The following is a 22,698-nucleotide window of genomic DNA, read 5'->3' as shown; positions in this document are numbered from 1 at the left end:
CTTACCTGCCTCCTGAGAAATCTGTATGCAGGTCAGGAAGCAAGAGTTAGAACTGGGCATGGAACAACAAACTGGTTCCAAATAGGAAAAGGAGTATGTCAAGGCTGTATATTGTCACCCTGTTTATTTAACTTATATGCAGAGTACGTCATGAGAAACACTGGGCTGGATGAAGCACAAGCTGGAATCAAGATTGCCGGGAGAAATATCAACTTCAGATATGCAGATACCACCACCCTTAAGGCAGAAAGCGAAGAACTAAAGAGCCTCTTGATGAAAGTGAAAGAGGAGAGTTAAAAAGTTGGCTTAAAGCTCAACATTCAGGAAACTAAGATCATGGCATCCAGTCCCATCACTTCATGGCAAATAGATGGGGAACAGTGGCTGACTTTATTTTTGGGGGGCTCCAAAATCACTGCAGATGGTGACTGCAGCCACGATATTAAAAGACGCTTACTCCTTGGAAGGAAAGTTATGACCAACCTAGACAGCATATTAAAGGTCTAGTCAAAGCTATGGTTTTTCCAGTAGTCATGTATGGATGTGAGAGTTGGACTATAAAGAAAGCTGAGCACCGAAGAATTGATACTTTTGAACTGTGATGTTGGAGAAGACTCTTTTGAGAGTCCCTTGGACTGCAAAGAGATTCAACCAGTCCATCCTAAAGACCAGTCATGAGTGTTCATTGGAGGGACTGATGCTGAAGCTGAAACTCCAATACTTTGGCCACCTGATGCGAAGAGCTGACTCATTTGAAAAGACCCTGATGCTGAGAAAGATTGAAGGCGGGAGGAGAAGGGGATGACAGAGGATGAGATGGCTGGATGGCATCACCGAGTCAATGGACATGAGTTTGAGTAAACTGCAGGAGCTGATGATGGACAGGGAGGCTTGGCGTGCTGCAGTCCATGAGGTCACAAAGATTTGGACATGCTGAGCAACTGAACTGAACTGACCCAGAGCAGCAGCAGTAATTTGAAAGGGGCAGACGTAGCTGCTGATCTTGGAAGTCTCTTAGAGAAGCAGGAGGCGACTGGAGTTCACCTTGAGGACAGAGACTGGTGGCAGTCATTTTGGTGAGTTCTTTCTACCATGTGGACACTGGCGCTGGCAGCCACCATTTTGGAATCCTCCCTCTAGCTTATGAGCCTCAGGATCTAACCTCAGTGCCACCTACCAACCTGTAGGCACAAGATCTGGGATACTTCAGGCCAGCAACTACCTGGGCAGGGACACAGCCCTGCCCACTAGAAGGCCCAGGACCCGCTGCCACACACAAGGGCTCAGGTGCTAGATTCAGAACTGCCTGAGCTCTGGCCTTGGCCTCACCCACCAGCAAACCTCCTCTACTGTCAGGACCAGCTTCATCTACTAACGGGGCAAAAGTTCTGAGACCTGCTAGGCCATGGCCCCACCTACCAGCAGGTCAAGCTCTAGGACACCCAAAACCCTGTAGCCAGACTTCAGGACCTAGCTTTGTTCATCAGTAGGCTGGAACTAGCCCCAGGACATGACTTCACACCAGTGGGTGGGCACCAGTCCTAAGATCTCCTCCTGGAACCCAAATCCACTCACCAGAATACCAGCATTAGCCCTGGGGCTCTCAGGGGTTTCAGGGCTTCCCTGATAGCTCAGTTGGTAAAGAATCCACTGCAATGTAGAAGACCCCGCTTCGATTCCTGGGTTGTGAAGATCTGCTGGAGAAGGGATAGGCTACCCACTCCAGTATTCTTGGGGTTTCCCTTGTGGCTCAGCTGGTAAAGAAACTTCCCACAATGCGGGAGACCCCAGTTCAATCCCTGGGTTGGGAAGATCTTCTGGAGAATGGAAAGGCTACCCACTCCAGTATTCTCGCCTGGAGAACTCCATGGACTGTATAGTCCATGGGGTCACAAAGAGTCAGACACAACTGAGTGACTTTCACTTTGTCAGGGATCTCACAGGCAGGTGCATCATGACCTGGCCCTGCCAGCCAGTGGCTAGAAGCCTCCACCACATGAGGAAGGGCCTGGAAACCAGAGTGGGATCAAGCCATGCCTACCAGACTTCTCACAGTAGTCAGCTCACTATACAAGAAGGATCCATACACCCCTCAGATGGGGCATCACTACAGCATAAAGCTCTGGTGACCAAAGAGCACTGTGCTGCGCAGACTCATAAGAAGTCTCCTATGAAAGGCCACTTCTCCAAGGTTGGGAAACATAACCAGCCTGCCACATACAGTAAAATAAAAACGGCAAGTCAGGCAAAATGAGGTGACAGAAGAACATGTTCCAAATAAAGGAATAAGATAGAAAAAACCCAGAAGAAGTGAATTAGAGGTAAGCAATGTACCTGAAAAAGAGTTTAGGAGTCAAAGATAAAGATCTTGAGAATAATGAGTGAAAAGTTTTGAGTTGTTAACAGAGTTAGAAAATATACAAAACAAACTAGATGAAGAATAAGTGAAATGAAAAATACACTAGGAATACAGAAAGAATAAACAGAGGACTAAATGATACAGAGGAATGAATCAGTGAGCTGCAAGACAGAGTAGTGGAAATAACTGGAGGTGAACAGCAAAAAGAATAAGAAGAAACGACTGTTTAAGAGACCTCTGGGAAAACATCAAGCATACTAATATTTGCATTATAGAGCTCTCAGAAGAAGAGAGAGAGAATAGGCAGAGAACATATTCAAAGCAATAATAGCTAAAAATACTCCTAACCTACAAAACAGATATCCAGGTCCAAGGAGCATGGAGAGTTGCAAACCAGATCAACTCCAAGAGGACCACATCAAGACACACTATAAGTAAAATGGCAAAAAATTAAAGAGAATATTAAAGAGTGGTAAGGGAAAAGCCACAGGTTACCTACAAGGGAATTCCCATAAGGCGATCAGCTGACTTTTCAGCACAAACTCTGTAGGCCAGAAGGGAGTGGTATGATATATCTAAAGAGACGAAAGGGAATAATAACCTACAACCAAGAATACTCTTGACAAAGCTCTCATTCAGATTTGATGCAAAGGTCAAAAGTTTTACAGATAAGCAAAAAACTAGGAGTCCGGCACCACCAAATCAGCTGTTTAATAGACATGTTGAAGGGACTTCTCTAAGCAAAGGCAACATAAAAGGGAAAAGCTCATTGGTAAAGGCAAAAAAAAATACAGTAAAGGTAGAAAGTCAACCATATATGAAGCTAGTAGGAAAGTTAAAAGACAAAAGTAGTAAAATATATCCATAATAAGGAATTAAGGGATATGCAAAACAGATATAAAATATAATGTAAAAAACTAATTATGAGGGGAAGAGAGTAAAATGCAGTGTTATTAAAATGTTTAAGGAGTCAGCAATTTAATCATATGTATGTGTGTATACATATATGTGTGTGTACACGTGCACATATATAGATTCAGATACCTTATGGTAACCACAAACCAAAAATCTGTAGTACATGCACAGAGGAATTCAAACATAAAACACTAAAAAAGAACTACCGAAGTACATACAATGTAAATTGTTGCAGCCACTGTGGAAAACAGTATAGAGGTTCTTTCCTCAAAAAACTAAAGATATTGACAGAACTACCATATGATCCAGTAATTTCACTCCTGGGTATATATATCCAAAGAAAACGAAAACATTAATATACACATACCTCAATGTTCACAGCAGCATTATTTACAATAGCCAAGACTTTGAAGCAACCTAAATGTCCATCAACTGATGAATAAAGATATGTATAAATACAACAGAACAGTAGTCAGCCAAAGCAAAGAACAAAATTTTGCTATTTGCAACAACATGGATGGACTCGGAGGGTTAAATTTGCTTAGTGAAATTTAAAGTCAGAGAAAGACAAATACTGTATGTTACTATTTTTATATATTATCTAAAAAATAAAACTAGTGAATATAACGAAAAAGTACAGACTCACAGATATAGAGAACTAGTGGTTTCCAGTGGGGAGAGGGAAGCAGGGAGGGGCGTGATAGAGGTAGGGGATGAAGAGATACAGAGTTCTATGTGTAAAATAAATAAGCTACAAGGATATTGCTTACAGCACAGGGAATATAGCCAGTATTTTATAATAACTATAAATGGAGTATAATCTATAAAACTTGAGTCACCAGGTTGTACACTGAAACCAGTATTATTGTAAATCAACTATACTGCAATAAAAAAGAAAAAAAAAGACTGAGTATAGTAAACTGCTTTGAAAGCTGCTTCCACATTAAGATTCATTTAAAAGTAACAGATGGAAGAGGAAGAGAGCTGGCCATTGCAATGTTACAAAAATCAATGTGTTTCTATTAAGGCAAAGAGGTTTTGAGAGATTTGCTACAGAAACTTACTGCCACGAACCTCTAAAACCTCCCAAAGTAAGCCAAGACTCTTTAAATTTCTGAAGTGGAAACTGACCTGTAGCCGGGGAAGTGGTTTGTGATTGACCCAGCTGCCAGGCAGCAGAAGACAGGTTGCTTACGACTGTGGTAAAATGTCCCACCACTGTACAAGGCAAACACTGCGGAGCTTTTGAAACGGCACCCAAGCACTTGAAAGGTAATGGTGATTGGAAACACCTGCAAGATATTTATCACTTTTATTAAGAAACAATGATTGTACAATTCAAGATTAAAAACCAGGTGTCTGATGAGTTGTTTCAGAAGGCAGAAATTTGCTCTTTATAAGAAATCATGGTAAAAAGACTCATTCAGTTTGTTTGGCAAAAACATTTTATTCACAAAATCTCCCTTTTCTCCGTAACTCTCTGCTCAAATAACTCAGAAGGCTGGAAGCTGACATTTGATATTTACACAGCTCAAAATCTGGATACTCAGTAACGTCTTAGCTGTTCTACATACTCTACTACTGTCTAGCCACCGCCCCCCACCCTCCGCCGCCATCTTTGTTCTTAAATCACAATATGAATGAAGAGCTCAGAGGCTGGATAAATCAAATCCCCATCATCCTTCCCCAGCCCCATGCCACATAATCTGTTAGAAAATCCTACTTTAAAAATCATCCTCTTTTTGGGGAGGATGATGCCATTCTCTGGAATGAAAGCAACTAGCACAGAAATGACTTGTGATTGCAAGTGACACACAAAGAACACTTTTATCACGTCGGGGAATAATTACTGCTTCTCCTGGTTCACGGGAGTCTTCTTTACATCTCAAAAGCTATAAATAATTCAATGTGCCAAAGAACCATTACAACGTTTACTTTAAAAAGTATGAGTCTTACAAATGGAGACCAAGCTTTCCTCCCCCCAACCCACCTATCTCTGGTACCCTTGCAGCTTGCCTTACTTGATTGAAATTGAGGGCGTTTGGTAGAACGCTGAGTGACTTAAGTAGGTAAATCTCCACGTGATTCTGAGGAGACAAAAGACAATGAGCTTAAGGCATCAGCCAATGCAAACCCACTATACCAGCTTTGGAGATGTAGGGGACACCCCAAGCAGCCTACTTCAGAAACTTTTAAGCATCTTTAATGGTACCCTGAGGGCCTCTGCTTGTGCTGAGCATCAAATGATGCAAGGTGCTAAATATGTAATGCTCTGCCCTCCTCCCACTGGCACCTGGACAGCAGAAAGCAGCATCTGCACAACTCCTGGCGTGCACCCTCCCTTCCTTAGAATCTCAGGAATGTTGTCTTATTTGCTTTCTTGCTGACCTACTGATGAAGGGTGGGAAGGGGTATCAAGAACCATTAGAAGCTTTCTCAGAAACTCGAGGGAGTAAGAGATCTTGGCGAGGATTTATGCATTCATGGGATGCAAGTCAGATCCTGGTCCCTCCCTCCTCTGCAGTGCCCACTGTAAGGAAGGCGCCAGAGAGCACACACAGCTATAGTGTCTCCCAGCCCAGCCTGCTACACACCACATGGATGCTAATGCTTATTATTAATTTTACTGTTTATATTCATTTCCAAAGGTCACACATCTAATAAAAATGGATTTTATCTATATTGACAGTTCTTCCACCCTAAGACTGAACTCTCATAGGTAACTTCCATGAACATTTTTCAGGATAAAACTATTGAGACCAAAATGCTCATAGTTCTAGCCAAAGAGAAACAGACCACAGCAAATGTAGGGTCTTGATTTCCCATCTCCATGTTAGGGTGCCTTTCACCATGCATTTGTGGAGATGCTCAGGTCTTTGCTACATCGGCTTGTGTGCTAGCCCACCAGTAAGTGTGTCCCCCAGCCCAGAACTAATTCACTGGTTTATAATTACTCCTGACCTAATGCGGCCCACCTCCCCTCACCATAGACATTTGGCACTGCAACGGAAGTCAGCTAGAGGTAGGGTAAAAAGAGCAAAAGATGAGAACTACTGCTTCCCAAATACAGACAAGAATGTGGTAGGACTGATAGGATTCTCCACCCCACTTTGAGCTGTAACGGTATATAAACATTTGTACTTTAACCGTTCTTGTTCTTACTCGTCTACATATACATTCGCTCTGCCCAATATTTGCATCTGTATATATACACACCCCTAGTATCAGTGCTTAAAACCATGTATAACAAATACATGCTACACAGATATGTATATCCTATAAAAATCCACAAAAGACACCTAGAGGCCCCAAAGAATAGAGGCATAAATAGATACAACATTATACGTGTCGCTCAGTAGAAAACTACGCGAGTAACCAGAGGCTGCTGAAGAAACTGGAGGTAGGGGTTAGGATGTGAAACAAAAAATATGCAGAAGGGAGGAAAGGTGCTCAGGGAATGACACAAGCTATTATCATCCTTACAAAACACCAGGTAATCTTCCCAGAAGAATGGAAGGAGTTTGGTGAGCTTGGCAGAGATCAACTCAGCTTCTGTGTTTTTCTTCACAGGATGCAATGACCAAATTTCAGGTACTGTATTCATTTTGGGTAACTATGCAGAAAGAAGGAAAATACTATCTAGACTGTGTCCAAATACTTCAGAACTTGACAGAAACTTATTAAATGGATTAATGGTTTCAGCTGGATGAAAAAGAAAGTAAAAGATCAAAAATAAATTCCTAACAAAATAAAAAAGCATTTATAATACAACAATGGAACTGTGGTAAAGGATATGCAGACATTAAATGCAATAACTCAAATATCACCAATTTTCTCCTTTTGCCTCATTTATGACCCTGGTCAAGCTATGAAGTGAGTTCACAGGTACATTCACACACACAGAACTTGTGTTTTCTAGCTAGTCATTTGCTATTTGATCTTTGCTCTAAGGGTAGAGTTCTGGATGCCTTAAACATCAATCTCTTTTGTAAACAAACCATACCCTCTCTCTCTGGGGCACAAAATTACATGGTCTTGATCCACAGAAAGAGGAGAGGCATTTAACAGACATTTCTTCTCCAGTTACAGATGAGCCAGATCCTCTATAAAATGGTTTATTTGCCCTTTTAACAGGGATTGAAATCAAGTTCAACCAGGATTGAAAAAACAGTTAACCAAGGAGGGGAATAAACTGTTTTTCAGTTCAGTTCAATCGCGAACGACTCTTTGCGACCCCATGAATCACAGCACGCCAGGCCTCCCTGTCCATCACCAACTCCCAGAGTTCACCCTGACTCACGTCCATCAAGTCAGCAATGCCATCCAGCCATCTCATCCTCTGTCGTCCCCTTCTCCTCCTGCCCCCAATCCCTCCCAGTATCAGAGTCTTTTCCAATGAGTCCACTCTTCGCATGAGGTGGCCAAAGTACTGGAGTTTCAGCTTTAGCATCATTCCTTCCAAAGAAGTCCCAGGGCTGATCTCCTTCAAAATGGACTGGTTGGATCTCCTTACAGTCCAAGGGACTCTAAAGAGTCTTCTCCAACATCACAGTTCAAAAGCATCAATTCTTGGGCGCTCAGCTTTCTTCACAATCCAACTCTCACATCCATACATGACCACAGGAAAAACCATAGCCTTGACTAGACGGACCTTTGTTGGCAAAGTAATGTCTCTGCTTTTCAATATGCTATCTAGGTTGGTCATACCTTTCCTTCCAAAGAGTAAGCGTCTTTTAATTTCATGGCTGCAGTCACCATCTGCAGTGATTTTGGAGCCCAAAAAAATAAAGTCTGACACTGTTTCCACTGTTTCCCCATCTATTTCCCATGAACTAGGATCTATTAGATTTATTTCCTTATATGCAACTACTGGAAAGAAAAACCAATTCCCAGGGCTATGTTCTTACATGCACTCATTTCATTGAGTGAGTGCCCTAAGCTCCTCCTATGAATAAGACCAGCAGAAGTGTTTAGACTGAGAAACACACGCTCCATAAGCCAAAACCTAAAACCTCAGGAACCCAGTTAAATGCTCTCTGTGTACATTAACACTGTTTCAGTTACTAAAAATTGTAATATTTCCCATCCACATAAAAAAAAAGTTATACTATTTCATATAAAGCTCTATAGTTATCCTGTCAAGACTCCAGACATGTAGCAATCAAACAGCCCCTGGGGACAGGTTCTTTTATTATACAGTAAGAAAAGTAGCTTTTGTTCTTAAGAGGCTATTTAATACATGGTATTTATAGCACCACCAGTCTGAGAAACTCTACACAGTTCAAAGAAATTAAATACCTTTTGAGGCCATGAACAAATTCACACTTAATTCAGCATCTTTCAGTATAGACTCTCACTGGCACAGCACAGATGTCAATGTCCAGAACAACAAATCAATCTGAAAACCCTGGGACTTAGATGGAGAAACAGTATCCATACCGTATGTAACAAAAAACCCGAGGCAGCTTAACTGACTTCCCCCAAAGTGACCCAGGGTTTCTAGGACACTCATCTTAGGTCCCATCAGAGAACAGCTCCTGATAGTGGAATAAACACATCATACCCTGGGTGAGCCCAGGAGACCTGGAGAGCCACTTCTCTATTTAAGAACACAATCTGTGCCCAGCACAGAAGGAGAGGCCTCTATGTGCAAAAAGAGACAGGCTGGTAAGTCTGATGGACCCCCCCCCAAAGCACATCCGTGGTGAGGCGATGCAGGTCAGGGCTGTTGAAGGATGAGGAAATAGAACACTGATTTTCATGTTCTCCTCTCACCAGTGATCACAAACTACACAAGAGCATACCCACCCCCTACACACACCACCCTAACGCTGTTGTTCTTTCTCAAGATTATCCCATGGGAGGAAACCAGACCTTTGAAACAATTAGCAAAAGGGCGGGGGGGGCAGGTTTCTACATATAAAAAAACACACTCACCCCCAAACCGGGCAAGAACATTAAGACGCCTTGTTTAAAAAAAGAAAAACCTATTTCAGTTGTAGTTTGGCCTGATACACCACACCCACACGTACTGAATATATTGGTTTACCCATTAGCCTGACTGGTCATAACTCTGAAAAGAGTTGCCAGGCAGAGATGAACCTGATTAAGCAGCATTTCAAAGACTTAACCTCTCTTCCATGTGGAACCTGCCCTGAATGCCTGGCTGGGTGTAGAGGCGGGAGAGCCCGAGGCTCTCCGAGTGCCCTCTTGGCCAGTTTCTCCTGTGTCCTCCTGGCATCACCATCTAACCTTGAGGCTAAATGACTCAGACAACTGAGAGAAGACAGAGTAAAAGTCTCTCCTTCCCAATTCATACACAACTTCTCTTTAACACTGTGCCAGAGAACTGCTGCAGTTTGTTCTAAGTACAGAAAGCAAAAGGTATGAAAGCACATAACTGTTGCATAGAGGGGGAAAAAAGGAAAAATGTGGGAGAGGATCCCCACCAGTCTTGCCCCAGTGTCCCCAGGGCACACAGCGACACCCGCTTCTTTCCCAACCTTGGGGAGAAAACCCAGCCCCACCATCTCCAGAACATCTGTTCTCGCGGCCATTCAGTTGTTCCTGGTGAGGGTGCCTGGAGCGTCAGACTGAAAAGTGCAGCCGAGGGTGGCAGGGTGATGGAGTAAGGGGACGAGGCCCCAGGAGGAGGATGGCTGTTACAGAAGAGAATCATCAGAACAGGGAGAATCTTGTCTGAGACCATAGATATAAAACTAATAGCTCTGGGGACTCAGAATTCAGTAAGCCAGTACAGTGCTAAATACAGTGTTTGGTAAACAAAACAGATAACAAATGAACAGGGCTACCCGATAGTGGAGAACCGTTCTCTTCTCTACTTCAGGGTAGAGGGGCTTCTCCTCAGGGTCCACAAATGTGGGTCTGCAGAGCCATGAGAAATCTGAGAAGTCCCTCCCTCTGAGGATTCCCTGGTACACGGCTGGTAATTCAGCATTAACCAAGGTGAATTGGTGGCCAGGCCCCAGCCCATTAGCCTCTGGTCTCTCTACTGCAGGCCGGCCTCAGTTCTTCTTCTCCTCCTTCTGAGGCTGGCCTTTGGTGGCCCCAAGGTTGTTCCACACCTCTGTGTACATGAGAGTCCCAATGAAGACAAATAAGGTGCCCAGCCAGTGCCACAGGGTGAAAGGGTTCTGGAAGTACAAGATGGAAAAGATGAGGCTGACGAACTTGCGCAGCGTCACGACGAGGGTGACGGTGAGGGAGGCGCATTCTGTGGTGAGAATGAAGACGCCCCGGATGCACACGTACCTGGAGGAGCGGGGTTAAGGCAGTTTTCTGTAAACAACCCAGAGATTAGCAGGAGAACCTTCTGGCAAGGTCTGTAGCTTCAATGTTCATATTCCAGGAACCAGAAAACAGGGTATCGGCCATGGGTGCCCTGAGGCTCCTCCTTGATAGAATACCCTGCAGAATTACTGTCCTGCCACACCATTTATGGATCCTAACCTGAAGCTGCCTGAAAACTTCCTATGATAGTCGTTTCGGATTTTTTTTGGATTCTTCCTATAGTTTACAGTGAAGGTCACCTCCCAAGTAATGACAGAAGGTAACACTGTCAGTAAAGCTGATGACATCTCCAAAAAGGAACTCTGTAGGGCAAGCATATGAGGTGACTTCAGAGGAATGAGATCAACTACAATCTGTTCCACTGTTTCAAAGGCTCAAGGGTTTTTCTAATGGGCGTAAGGTGGTTCAGAGGGCTTTCTTTGTGGCTCAGCTGGTAAAGAATCCGCCTGCAATGTGGGAGACCTGCGTTTGATCCCTGAGTTGGGAAGATCCCCTGGAGAAGGGAAAGGCTACCCATTCCAGTATTTTGGCCTGGAGAATTCCATGGACTGTCTAGTCCACAGGGTCACAAAGAGTTGGACATGACTGAGCAACTTTCAAGGTGGTTCAAAAGAGCCATTTTAAAAATTAGGCCTTATTTAATTTGAAATCTCTTGCAGAATTTTGTGGCAGCTTGTGAAATATCCTAGGATACTGGAAAACTCCATGTAGAAATCATAGAGGATTTCTGTCACATACTAATTCTTAGTTACCCATTGACTTCTATCCCCCCACCCAGAGGTTTTCCTTCCTGGTGTCTTATGACTTACTGACCTTCCACACCGCCAGCATCTCTTTGCCCCTCTCTCCCTGCAACAAAGGAGTTCACTGGATGGGCCTGTCTCCTATTTACTGCAGAAAAGATCAGGGCAAAAGCGAAATTCATGTCACTGCACCGTTAGAAGGAAAAACATTTCTGTGGCAAAAGAGCACAGCAAAGACCACATGGCAGAGGAGTGCAAAGGATACTGAGTGATGACGTTCATGAGGAGGTAGAACCACATGATGGGCACTGTCACACCAACGACTGGAACCTGATACAGTTCTGCAGAGATTGAGAGACAGTCGTATCACTTTGGATAGCTTATGTTTTCATCCCTTTGAACACAGTAACACAGATGAACATAGTAGAGATAGCAACCTTATTTCTCTTGCAAATAGACTTGGGTCATATACTTTACTTGCCTTGATTCCAGGCTACATTGTCCTCAAGAGTCATTACACTGGTTTCTTAAAACAAATTGTATTTTAACTTTAAACTTTTTACCTTTCACCTGACTAGGACCCCACTTTACAGAGAAAGACTGTGCAACACAGAGAAGTTCAAACTGATACAGTCTTAAGTATACTTGTCTTAAGATACTTGTCTTGAGAGACAAGCCCTAAATAAATGCCATTTGGAAATATGTTCAATCCTACCAGTAATCAAAGAATTCTAAATTATTACAAGGCCATACCATTCTATATCTATTAACTTAGCAATTAAACACTTATAATAATATCCTGATCTGGCAAGGTGGTGGCAGAACTAGCAGCCATTCAGTGGGTGGTAGTATAAATTGGTGTTTTCAAAATCAATTTCACAATAGGTATTAAGTGGTCCTAAAGGCATTGATTCTTATTCTCAGGAATTAGTCCTAGTTAATTCAAAAGAAAAACAAATTCAACATACATTGTGGTGGTGTTTACAATAAAGGAAAAACTAAATCAGTCACAACGCCCAGTGATAAGAGCAAGGACTATGTAAGCAAAGGTACTTTAACTAGGTGTGACATTATACACTTGATTTAAAAAAAAAAAAAAAATCACATAGATTATATATAGTCACATAAAAAACGCAGAACAAAAGTGAAAAAGAAAGTGTAAAATTATATTTACACAAGGATTATGACTGTGTGACAATATATGTAAACAGTGTCAGGATGGAAACTGGTAAAACGAAATTAGCTCATGTGTAGGGCAACAGAACTGTAACTTTCCTTCCTTGAAATACATTCTTATGTTTAGTTTTATATAATGAGGCTTGCATAGCAAATATGTGGGAGGAAATAAAATATTCAAAGATCAAAGAGAATAAGGACATAGTAATCCTTGAAGGATCAGTCTTTTTATATTGTTAAATTGTGTGGAAGGCTTGAATTATACGGGCTTCCCTGGTGGCTCAGACAATAAAGAATCTACCTGCAATGTGAGAGACTCGGATTCAATCCCTGGGTCAGGAAAGATCCTCTGGAGAAAGGAAAGGCTACCCACTCCAGTACTCTTGCCTGGAGAATGCCATGGACAGAGGTGTCTGTCCATGGGGTCACAAAGAGTCAGACATGACTGAGCCACTAAAACTTTCACTTGAATTATACAGCATAACTGAGTGAAGTCTAACAAAGTGATGCTGAAACATGGTTAGTACATGAACATTAATTTTCTTTTGCAAAAAATAAAAATTTATATACATATAAATAATTTCTGAAATTCTACATCTGGACTAGTGGGAAATCCCAATAATTTAGTGTTCTATTGTCTTTGAAATACTTAGCAAGTACTGAAATGAAAAGAAAGTCAACAAATGTTATTACTGTATAATAACTTGAGAGATTCACTGTATCAGCTTGCTGGGGAAAGACAATCCATATGATGTACAGTATTTAGACGGATGTTCAGTTTCCTTGCAAATAACAAGTTCATCTGAGACGAAAAAATGTATACTCAGGAATGGTTTTAAAGAAGTTGAAGGCAGACCTTAAAAGATTTTTTTATAAAAATACCCATCCCTGTGACTTCTAGAAGGAGCATTCAAGTAACTAAATCAGTATCAATCTCAAGGAACTTGATAATGTATTTATTTCAATAGCCCTCTGCTATATGGAGCCTCCTAAGAGACCTTAGAAAACACTGCGTTAAAAATCATCTATATGTCAATTATATCTCAATTTTTTTAAAAAGTCAGAACCAATTGAATAATTCAGAGCCTTAAAAACGTTCTTACATGCCATCATCACACACTTTTTTGTAGGCAAATGGGAGATACAACTTTGCAGACTCAGAGAACAGTCAAACTTCACAACTTGTGACCAGATAGCAAACAAATGTTTACTGAGCCCCTACTGTCATTCTGCAAAACACACTTACCATTTTATAGGTCCGAGCAACATAAAGCCTTAATTTTAAAAATATTTGTTCCCTGTGTATTCATTTGTCTGTATAACATGCTCTGTCTTTTAGTAGATAATGAGATTATACTGGGTTGACTAAAAAGTTTGTTCAAATTTTTCATTACATCTTATGGGAAAACCCAAAGGAATTTTGGGGCCAGCCTAACATTGGTAATTTCTTTTAAGTTAACTAGCAATTATTAGCTAATGTACTAAACGGCCACTGTAAAAAGTAATAGCCAGCTCGCACTGTAGCCACCTGAACTGATTTTGCTTATTCTTGCGGCCTATCTACCCTGTTGTCATTTCTGTGCCTCCTTGCTTGGAGGCAGCTCAGCCTGTATCTGTGAGATGTGCCTTTCCTAGCAGAGGGAGGAACAGGAGGAAAGAAGCTGGAGTGCTGTCCAACTTCTCATGGCTCCAGTCACTGCAGTATTATTACTGTTTGTTTGCATTCTCAGATCATACATCCCTATTCAAATGCAAACAGCACACAAATTCCAAAGCAAAACAGAAAATTTGAAGATATTGTCTTACTTCATTGGCAAATAATTGAGAAGTGCCTGCAAAAGCTTTTGTTTCTGCAACCACTGATTAATGGCACTATATTTCAGGAAGGTGGCATGGGGATGGGTGATCTGGATATGACAGAAACTGCAGAGGTGAAGTCACGAGTAAAACTGAGATGCTGCCTCTGAAACTGTCAGGTAATTCTACTGGATAACCCCAAACTCACCAGAATTATTGAACAGAACTGCATGGTCATAAATGTCAGAAGCCAAGAAGATGAAACCAGGAAGTGGAAGGGCATGCTACAGGAAGAAACATTTCATGTAAATTTAAATGCAAAAACATTACAGAAATATAGAGTATTTTTTACAATGATTGAAAGTTTTACAAGTTGTGTAACAAGCAATATCAAGATAAACAAGTCAGACTTGTTAAAAGTATCCAGTGCTTTTAATAGCCTCCCAGGTGGCACCAATGGTAAAGAACCTGCCTGTCAGTGCAGGAGATGTAAGAGGCATGGGTTCATTCCCTAGGTTGGGAAGATCCACTGGAGAAGAGAATGGCAACCTACTCCAGTACTCTTGCCTGGAGAATCCATGGACTGAGGAGCCTGGTAGGCTACAGTCCATGGGGTCGCGAAGAGTCAGACACAACTTAAGCGACTGGGCACATACGCAGTGCCTTTTAAAGCACTGGATACTTTTAATAAGTCCTGACATTGTATGGCATGATATCAACCTGCGAATTACAGTTCTTGCCCCATAGAAGCTGATGGTCATTACAAAACAATAGAGCTAGCATCCTTTCCTCAACAAAAGGGAATGAGAAATTGAAACATAGTCATTCTGCCCAAAGGATCTGCCTACATCTTACTATTTTTGAGACTAGTTAAACAATATAACGGATTTAAAAATTATACAGAACATGAAGGCAGATTTTAGGGAGTTCATGAAACTAATGGGAGAGACACTAGAGGACAATATGAAGTCGGGGAAAAGAAATGAAGACAGAGAGAGAGAGAGGGGAGAGGAAGCGGAAACGATAGGTAAGCAAATATTAAGGTGCCTGACACCCACCCACCCACCACCACCACCACCACCACCACCACAGTAAACATTTACTAAGGAATCACAGGAAACATTTACCAAGCAGTTTACTATCTGCCAGGTACTGTGCTAAAAGAAACATGGGAACCAAACAGAATGCTCCTTTATTTTTTAAACTCCCAGCCACATACTGTAGCTTGAGATTAAATATCTCAAATTGCTTGTTTGCAACTTCAGTTCAAAAGGTTCCCAGGGAAGGACTCCCTGAGGTTACTGAACCTGGAGGCAACGTTATCCCTGATACCTTGAGGAGTTGGGCGTTATCGCAACAGAAAAGAGTGGGGAGAAAGAAGAAAGCTAGAGAAGGTGGCTCTAGATCAGCAATTTCAAACAAGAGGCGAAAGGGCAAATAATTAGCTAATTAAGCTCTCTCTCAAAGGAATAAAGCCTGTCTGAGCGGCTTACTCCTCAACCCCCCCCCGCCCCCAGTTCTCCCCAACTCCTGCCTGCACATCTTTTCCTTGGTATAGGGCTTTTGGAACTTCTGTTCCCTTTCCAGGTTTCCATATTGGTTTTAACTTGATTTCATCTTTAGGAACATTGGGTTCCTAGAAGGGAATGGTTGTTCCTGGCAGACATATTCTGTTCACACTGACTAATAACAATCATTTCTTGTAGAGAACCATGCAGGCTATTAAAAGTGCCAAAGTCAGTGGGCCCCAAAGCAGTTTACTGGATAATAAATTGATCCTTCAACTATATCAGAAAGATGGTATATCATACTTGAACTAATATACTACAAAAACAACTCAGTAATTTTCCTTTTCCCCAGGTTCAAGAAATCGCTTACATTATAAAATAAAGCCTCCTTGGAGTGTTTCCCGAATTGTTTGTACAGAGTCTCTTGGAAAATACCCATCCTTGCGGACATCAGAAGAGCGAAAGTCAGTGCCCCAATGCCTGAAAAGCAAACATGGAATTACAAACGCCCATACTAACTAACTTCTCAAAAAACATTTCTTCTTTTCTTAAAAAAAAAAAAACATTTATTCAGTTCTACAAATATTACACACTAAATTAAACATGGACCATGCACAAAATTTAAAAAGAAATAAAAATCAACTACCATATTACCATCCAGTCCTAAATAGTTTGCTATCTTTCCCTGTATATGTTACTTAGATAGATATATGTTAGATATTGGGTTAACTAAAAGTTCATTCGGGATTTTCTAAGATCTTACAGAATGCTCAAAGGAGATTTTTGGCCAACCCAATAGATACTTTATGCTGAGATGGGATCATAATGAGTATGTAATTTCATATCTTTTTATACATGATCTTTTTCCTGGATTTTCCTTCATTACATTAAAAATGTTTTCAAAAGTATGATTTAAAAACGGCATACTGTTCTATCATGTGGACTGTACCATACTTAAATGTCTTACAAGAGAAGAATGGTTAGATTACTTCTAATTATCTCATCATTAAAATCAACATATATCCCAAACAATAATAATAAACAAAATGTTGATTATTCCCTTAGGAGAAACTCTTATAAGGGGGATTACTGAGACAAAGGTTGTAGACATTTAAAAAGCTCAAATACATAATTTTTTGCCCAGAGAGTCTGTGTCAATTTACCATTAACAATCTATATGAATATGGCTGCCTTACTGCACCCTCAGCATCAGTGAGAATAATCAATATCTAGCCAGTATAATAGGCCAAAACAAAAAGGTACTGCATTTTGGTTTCAGTTTGCATTTCTTTGTTTAGTAAACCAGTGAGGCTGAACATAAGTTTATTGAATATTAATTCTGTGCCCATGAATTGTGTGTTAAAGTCTTTCATTCTTATTGGAGAAAGTATCTTCCTAATAGCTCATAAAGATCTTCCTACATTAAGAATAGCAACCTAAAGGGATAAAGCTGCAAAGTCAAGAAGCAAGGAGAATCCAGTTCTTTCACTGCCACTTTTCTTCCAGTTGGTCAGTCTCCATCTCTTATTGCTATCACTGACTCTCCCTTCCCTGTAAGATACAGCAAGGGCAAAGCTCTATAGGAGTTGTTTCATTAAACAAAGAGATATCTGTATTTTTAAAAATCACCCAGGATTCTGATGACCAGTCAGGTTTGGGAACATTGCCATGTGGAAGAGCTTATGAAGAAAAGAAATCTAAGATTTAGAAATGGGTCCTACAGAAATTTGAAGAGTCAACTGCTGTAATGTGCCCTCCTTTTGTAGAAGCTTCTGCTCAGCAGACAGATCATAAAGAAATGGATGACACTCCCATTGTTCCCACAGAGTGTGATGGGCAACTAGACACAGGCTTTTCTGTCTATACTAGTGGCAACCAGGAAAACATCCATGTTGTAGAACACGCTACCATGAACACAGACATTTTCATTTTAGTTTCTTCAACCCTAAGGTTCAGAGATATATAGTTCCAGGTGCCTCTCTCTTCCATGGCATAATCTGTTGAGTTGAAGCTTCTTGCTTCAACTTCTTGCCAAGAAACATATCCCTTAGGAGAAAACTCTGAAAACAGAACTGCAGAGGCAATTAGCTTTACTGTAATTACTGTACTTGCCTAGCAACCACCACGCAAATGCCTGGAATCCATCATTCTCAGTTGAGCTGGACTGGGAAGTCTAGGAAATAAAAAAACATATGAGGTACAGAGACCAGAACTACAGGCAAGGGACCTTGATACAAGGAAAATATTTATGTTACCCATTTCCCTCCATAATTCTCTTTCGAAGATGTAAATCCTTATATTACATGAGCACTTACATTTATTGTATCATTAATAAGTACCTGGGCACCCCTGGTGAGGAGTGAATAGAAATCATTTGTGAACAGACTCTTACCACCTGCTTTGCTGACATGAAAGTGCAAACAAATATCCCCACAGACACCAGGGCAATGGAGGTATATTTGAAGATACTGTATCTGCAAAAATAATAAAAAGAGCACAGATATGAATTTCCACATGATGCTGACAGTAAGATGGTTCACGAAAGTACAGATCACCAAGACATGATCAAGGGGATCACTTTTCAGCACAGTCCACCTAAGTCTGTGCGTGAAAGAATCAGGATACTACTCATTTCTAGACCACACCCTTTCTGGTGGTGTCCAAGACTTGGTACACCAGTAGACTGTTTCATCAGAAAACAAAAAAAGGCATATCAGGCACGACAGCCCATTCTGCTCTTGCGTCTAAATGAAAGCCTGACAGATCTTAATATAGAATTCCTGTTGCTTTTCCTGGTTTCTGGGGCCCAAACCTAGTGTGAGGAGACATAGCCTGCAGAGGAAGGACAGGACAGAAGGACTACCAGGACAAGCAGCAGGATTCCACACTCAGAAAAGAATTCAACTGTCCCTTTTCAGGGGAGGGTGTTGTCTTAATGTCTCTTAATGACTTAAATATTGTTTTTAAATGTTGGCATAGTTGGATAAAGCGAGTAATACTAAACCAATAGGACTATTAGCAGGAATAATGGTGGCATTTCACATTAACTAAAATAGTATCAATTAACATCCCTCTCAGGCTCTTGGTGATGAAGCAAAAAGCCTCCGGCGACAACAAAGAGACATTAAAACCTTACATCTGAAATTTTCTACTCAAATATTTTGTATAGTTCTGGTCACAGCATGTCAGAAAAAGGCCAAGGGGTGACTAAGAACTGGCTAAGGGGTGGGGCAAGGAGCCAAAAGCACCACTCTAGAGAAGAGGGGTGGGTGAGGAGACAGGCACTGCTGCCGCAGATGTATAAACAGACGGGAGCTCTTCAGTCTGCAATGATCAGACAGAGGTCTAAAATTCAGGTCTGAACAATCATGAAGAACACAGTTAAGGTGAAGAGAGGTTTGGTTTTCAAATCCTGGAATGGGGAGCACACTATAAACTTGAAGGGGTGCTACTCAAAATAAGCAAAAGGAGATGATAAATGACTAATCCATGATATAGATAGTTAGCTTAGAGAAGTTTCTGCTCTCTGGGTAAGACCCACTGGACAGAGTCAAAAACAGAGAGAGAGAGATGACAGACTCAGAACAGGTTCTTAAGGAAAAATTAGATGTTTGATAAAGGCCCCTGACATTTGGGGTATGTCAGAATATTAACGCATTCCTTTTATAGTAAGTTCTTCTGTATCCCTGCTATGCACCAAAACCAAAGGTTATGAAGACCACAGGTCTGTCCCAATGTGAATTTTACACTACCAAGAAGCACAGGGGTCACTTCAAAGGTAATGAGCCTTGAGCATTATCTCTGTATGCTTGAACAGAAGAGCCTGAAAAAGCAATCACTACAAGGGTGCTCTCATCTGGGGAATATATGAGCCTCGGGAGATAAAGAGCTCATCACCAGGAGCCAGCAGGACAGGACAATTACCCTTTTCATGACCCAGTCCTTTTCAGCATAGGTTCCCATGCTGAATTGACAGCTACTTTCCAAGCTGGTACAGAGTTCCAGTACTGGGATTGGGTATGGACTACATTGAAAAGCTGGCACCAACTCACATTTTTGGTCCTAACAGTGAGGCTGAACTTTCCCTAAGAAATGTTCCAACCTGTATGTGCTGTCTCTGCCCCTTGCCCCTCCTCCTTGGGTGTGAGGGGTGAGGTTCTGAAAGAAGGTGAGACACAAATCCCTGGAAACAGCATCCCAGGTACTGCTACTTTTTTTTTTAAAGATTGTTTTTTGATGTAGACCATTTTTAAAGTGTTTATTGCATTTGTTACAATATTGCTTCTGTTTTATGCTTTGGGGTCATGTGGGATCTTAGCTCAACCAGGGATGGAACCCGCACTGCCTGAATTAGAAGGCAAAGTCTTAACCACTGGACATTCAGGAAAGTCCCTCATGTACTTCTGATACTTCCCAACTGTACCCAGAGAGAGCTGCTCATGATAGTCACAAAGATCAGTCCTAAAACTTTTCCTTGCCTCTTCTTGGCCACTTGGGCCTTTGTTAGGAATCTTCTTTGTAATGCGTATGATTATTCCTTAGTTCGCTATGTTGTATGCTTCCTAGGAGAGCACTATCCCACAGAACTTTGGTAAATCTGGAAATTTTCCACATCTGGGCTCTCCAATATGGTCACCACTAGTCACACATGGCTACTGAACATTTAAAATGTGACTAGAGAGGTGGAGAAAGTATATATTTTATTTTATTTACTTCTTAATATTTAAATTTAAGTGTAAATAGTCACATGTAGCCAGTGATGACCACGTGGGACAGTGAAGTTCTAGATCAATTTGCTTCATAAGTTACTGTTGTTATCTAGTTGCGAAGTTGTGTCTGATTCTCTGTGGACTATAGCTTGCCAGGCTCCTCTGTCCATGGGATTTCCCAGACAAGAAGCCTGGAGTGAGTTGCCCTTCCCTTCTCCAGGGGATCTTCCCAACCCAGGGATCAAACCTAGGGCTCTTGCATTGGCAGACAGATTTCTTTACCACTGAGCCACCAGGGAAGCCTGGCTTCACACGTTAGTATGGTACTAAAGATTTAATGACAAGAGTCTGTTAATTCTACACAGAGAAAATGCTGCTCCAAAGACACAGACGGGGCCTCTTCCCTGACCCACTGCCTCAGGAGTGGGCCTCACTGTCACAGACAGAACCAAGAAGCAAGGCAGATGGCCAAGAGCAAACTTATCACCTCTATGAGAAAAGGGATCCAGACAAAATTGGGGCTCAGGTGAACCTTCCTATATACAAAATAAAAGAGCACTGCTTACCTTTTTTTCAAAATGATAATTCCTAGAATCATGTTGGCAATTAGAGAACCCTGTAAAGAGAGACAACAGTTTTAGTGCATGAGGGAAAGAAAATAATGTAATTCAAGACAAACATGAACATAGACAAGGGGGAGAAACAACTGCAAAGATGGAGGTTAGGATTAATAACTAGTGAGAATCACTTGTTCTTAGGACAGCAAAAAGGACAAACTATAAAAATCTACCTCAGAAAATAACAACACCTTTTAAAGATGACATTAAGAATAAAAACGATCAGTTCCCAACATGGTCACAGGTGAAGCGAGGGCTAGCAGGAATATTACAGACTTATTTTTGGCAGATTTTCTAATTAATTGTTGTTGTTTGTTCTTTATTTGCTAAGTCATGTCCAACTCTTTTGCAGCCCCATGGACTGTAACCCATCAGGCTCCTCTGTGCATGGAATTCTCCAGGCAAGAATACTGGAGTGGGTTGCCATTCTCCTGCAGGGTATCTTCCCCACCCAGGGACTGAACCCAGATCTCCTGCTTGACAGGAGGACTCTTTCCTACTGAGGCACCTGGGACACCCACATAATTCACAGGAGCCTTAAATAAGCTTCTCCCAAGCTGTTTGACTGAATGAAGTTGTGCAGGGACCTCTCTGTCCTCTCAAAAGGCATCAGTCAGCCAGCAAGTGTTTATTGAAAGTCTACTCTGTGCGCAATGCTCTGAAGGTCATCTTAGTTATTATAATCAGCTCTGGAAAGTTCCTTTAGGGAAATCTCACATTTCATCTCACAAAAATCTCAGGCCACACAAAAAAGTTATTATTCCAATTTTCACCTATTTTGCATTCCTCTACAAGCCTAACTACATTCCCCTTTGAGTTTCTCTCTGGTTCTTCAGGAAACACTCTGTCCTTATTTATACACAGACTAAACGAAGCTCTCCCACCATGCCTGAGGCAAAGACGAAAACCTCTGCTGCTTAAGGAGAAACCCTACCTTCCTCAAGAATATCCCTTTAGCTAATTATCTCAAGTCTCTGCTTTCAAAACCAGCAGAAAAAAGAAGTAATCTATACCACATACTAGAAGTAAATATAATTTTACAGAAGAAACAAAAAGTGATGAGAAAATAGTTAAACAACATTCATAGCAAGACTGAATATAAAACCAACCAGAAAATTAAAGGCAAGATCTGTTATCTGGGGAAATTTTAACTTTTCTTTTATTAACTGCCAATAAGCCCTCTGATAAATGAAAGTAAACCATCCACCTTCACATTTCTGTCTTTTTGCCTTCCATCTCAGATGAAATTCAGTCTCTTTTCATTCATCCATGAGACCTAGTCTTACACCCTAGACTTTACTTCCTATAGGACCTTTGAATTTAACGGACCCACTTAACTTCATTTTCCAGAGGAACATATGCATGTGAGTCTGAGACTTACAGATCTAAATATCATGTGCAGGGGCATGGCAATGTTGAGATTCAGGGCATAGTTGTTCACCACGCTGACGGTGAAGAACATGGTCACCATTACGGCGTAGTACCTGAGAGGCAGAGACAGCAGTTCATCGTCACACAGGGTCCACAATTTCAGGAAAATCAAGTAGACTAGGAAACACATAT

General features: G+C 41.4%; 1 protein-coding gene across 1 annotated transcript in view; it reads right to left on the bottom strand.

Annotated features, from left to right (window-relative positions):
• Positions 1-4,569: 4,569 nt before the first annotated feature.
• SLC35B4 (solute carrier family 35 member B4) overlaps positions 4,570-22,698 on the bottom strand; it is a 40,986-nt gene continuing 22,857 nt past the window's right edge. Inside the window, exons 3-10 of the mRNA XM_027538959.1 lie at positions 22,517-22,619; positions 21,085-21,134; positions 18,202-18,283; positions 17,922-17,982; positions 16,180-16,289; positions 14,510-14,585; positions 11,594-11,669; positions 4,570-10,546 (exon numbers count right to left, since the gene is read on the bottom strand). Coding sequence (XP_027394760.1) covers positions 10,300-10,546; positions 11,594-11,669; positions 14,510-14,585; positions 16,180-16,289; positions 17,922-17,982; positions 18,202-18,283; positions 21,085-21,134; positions 22,517-22,619 — 805 coding nt within the window. The 3' untranslated portion in view covers positions 4,570-10,299. The remainder of the gene's footprint in view (positions 10,547-11,593; positions 11,670-14,509; positions 14,586-16,179; positions 16,290-17,921; positions 17,983-18,201; positions 18,284-21,084; positions 21,135-22,516; positions 22,620-22,698) is intronic.

Source organism: Bos indicus x Bos taurus, chromosome 4 (genome assembly GCF_003369695.1).
Source record: "Bos indicus x Bos taurus breed Angus x Brahman F1 hybrid chromosome 4, Bos_hybrid_MaternalHap_v2.0, whole genome shotgun sequence".
NCBI classification, from domain to species: Eukaryota; Metazoa; Chordata; class Mammalia; order Artiodactyla; family Bovidae; genus Bos; species Bos indicus x Bos taurus.
The sequence above is the reverse complement of the archived record's forward strand: the minus strand, read 5'-3'. Positions and strand labels throughout refer to the sequence as shown.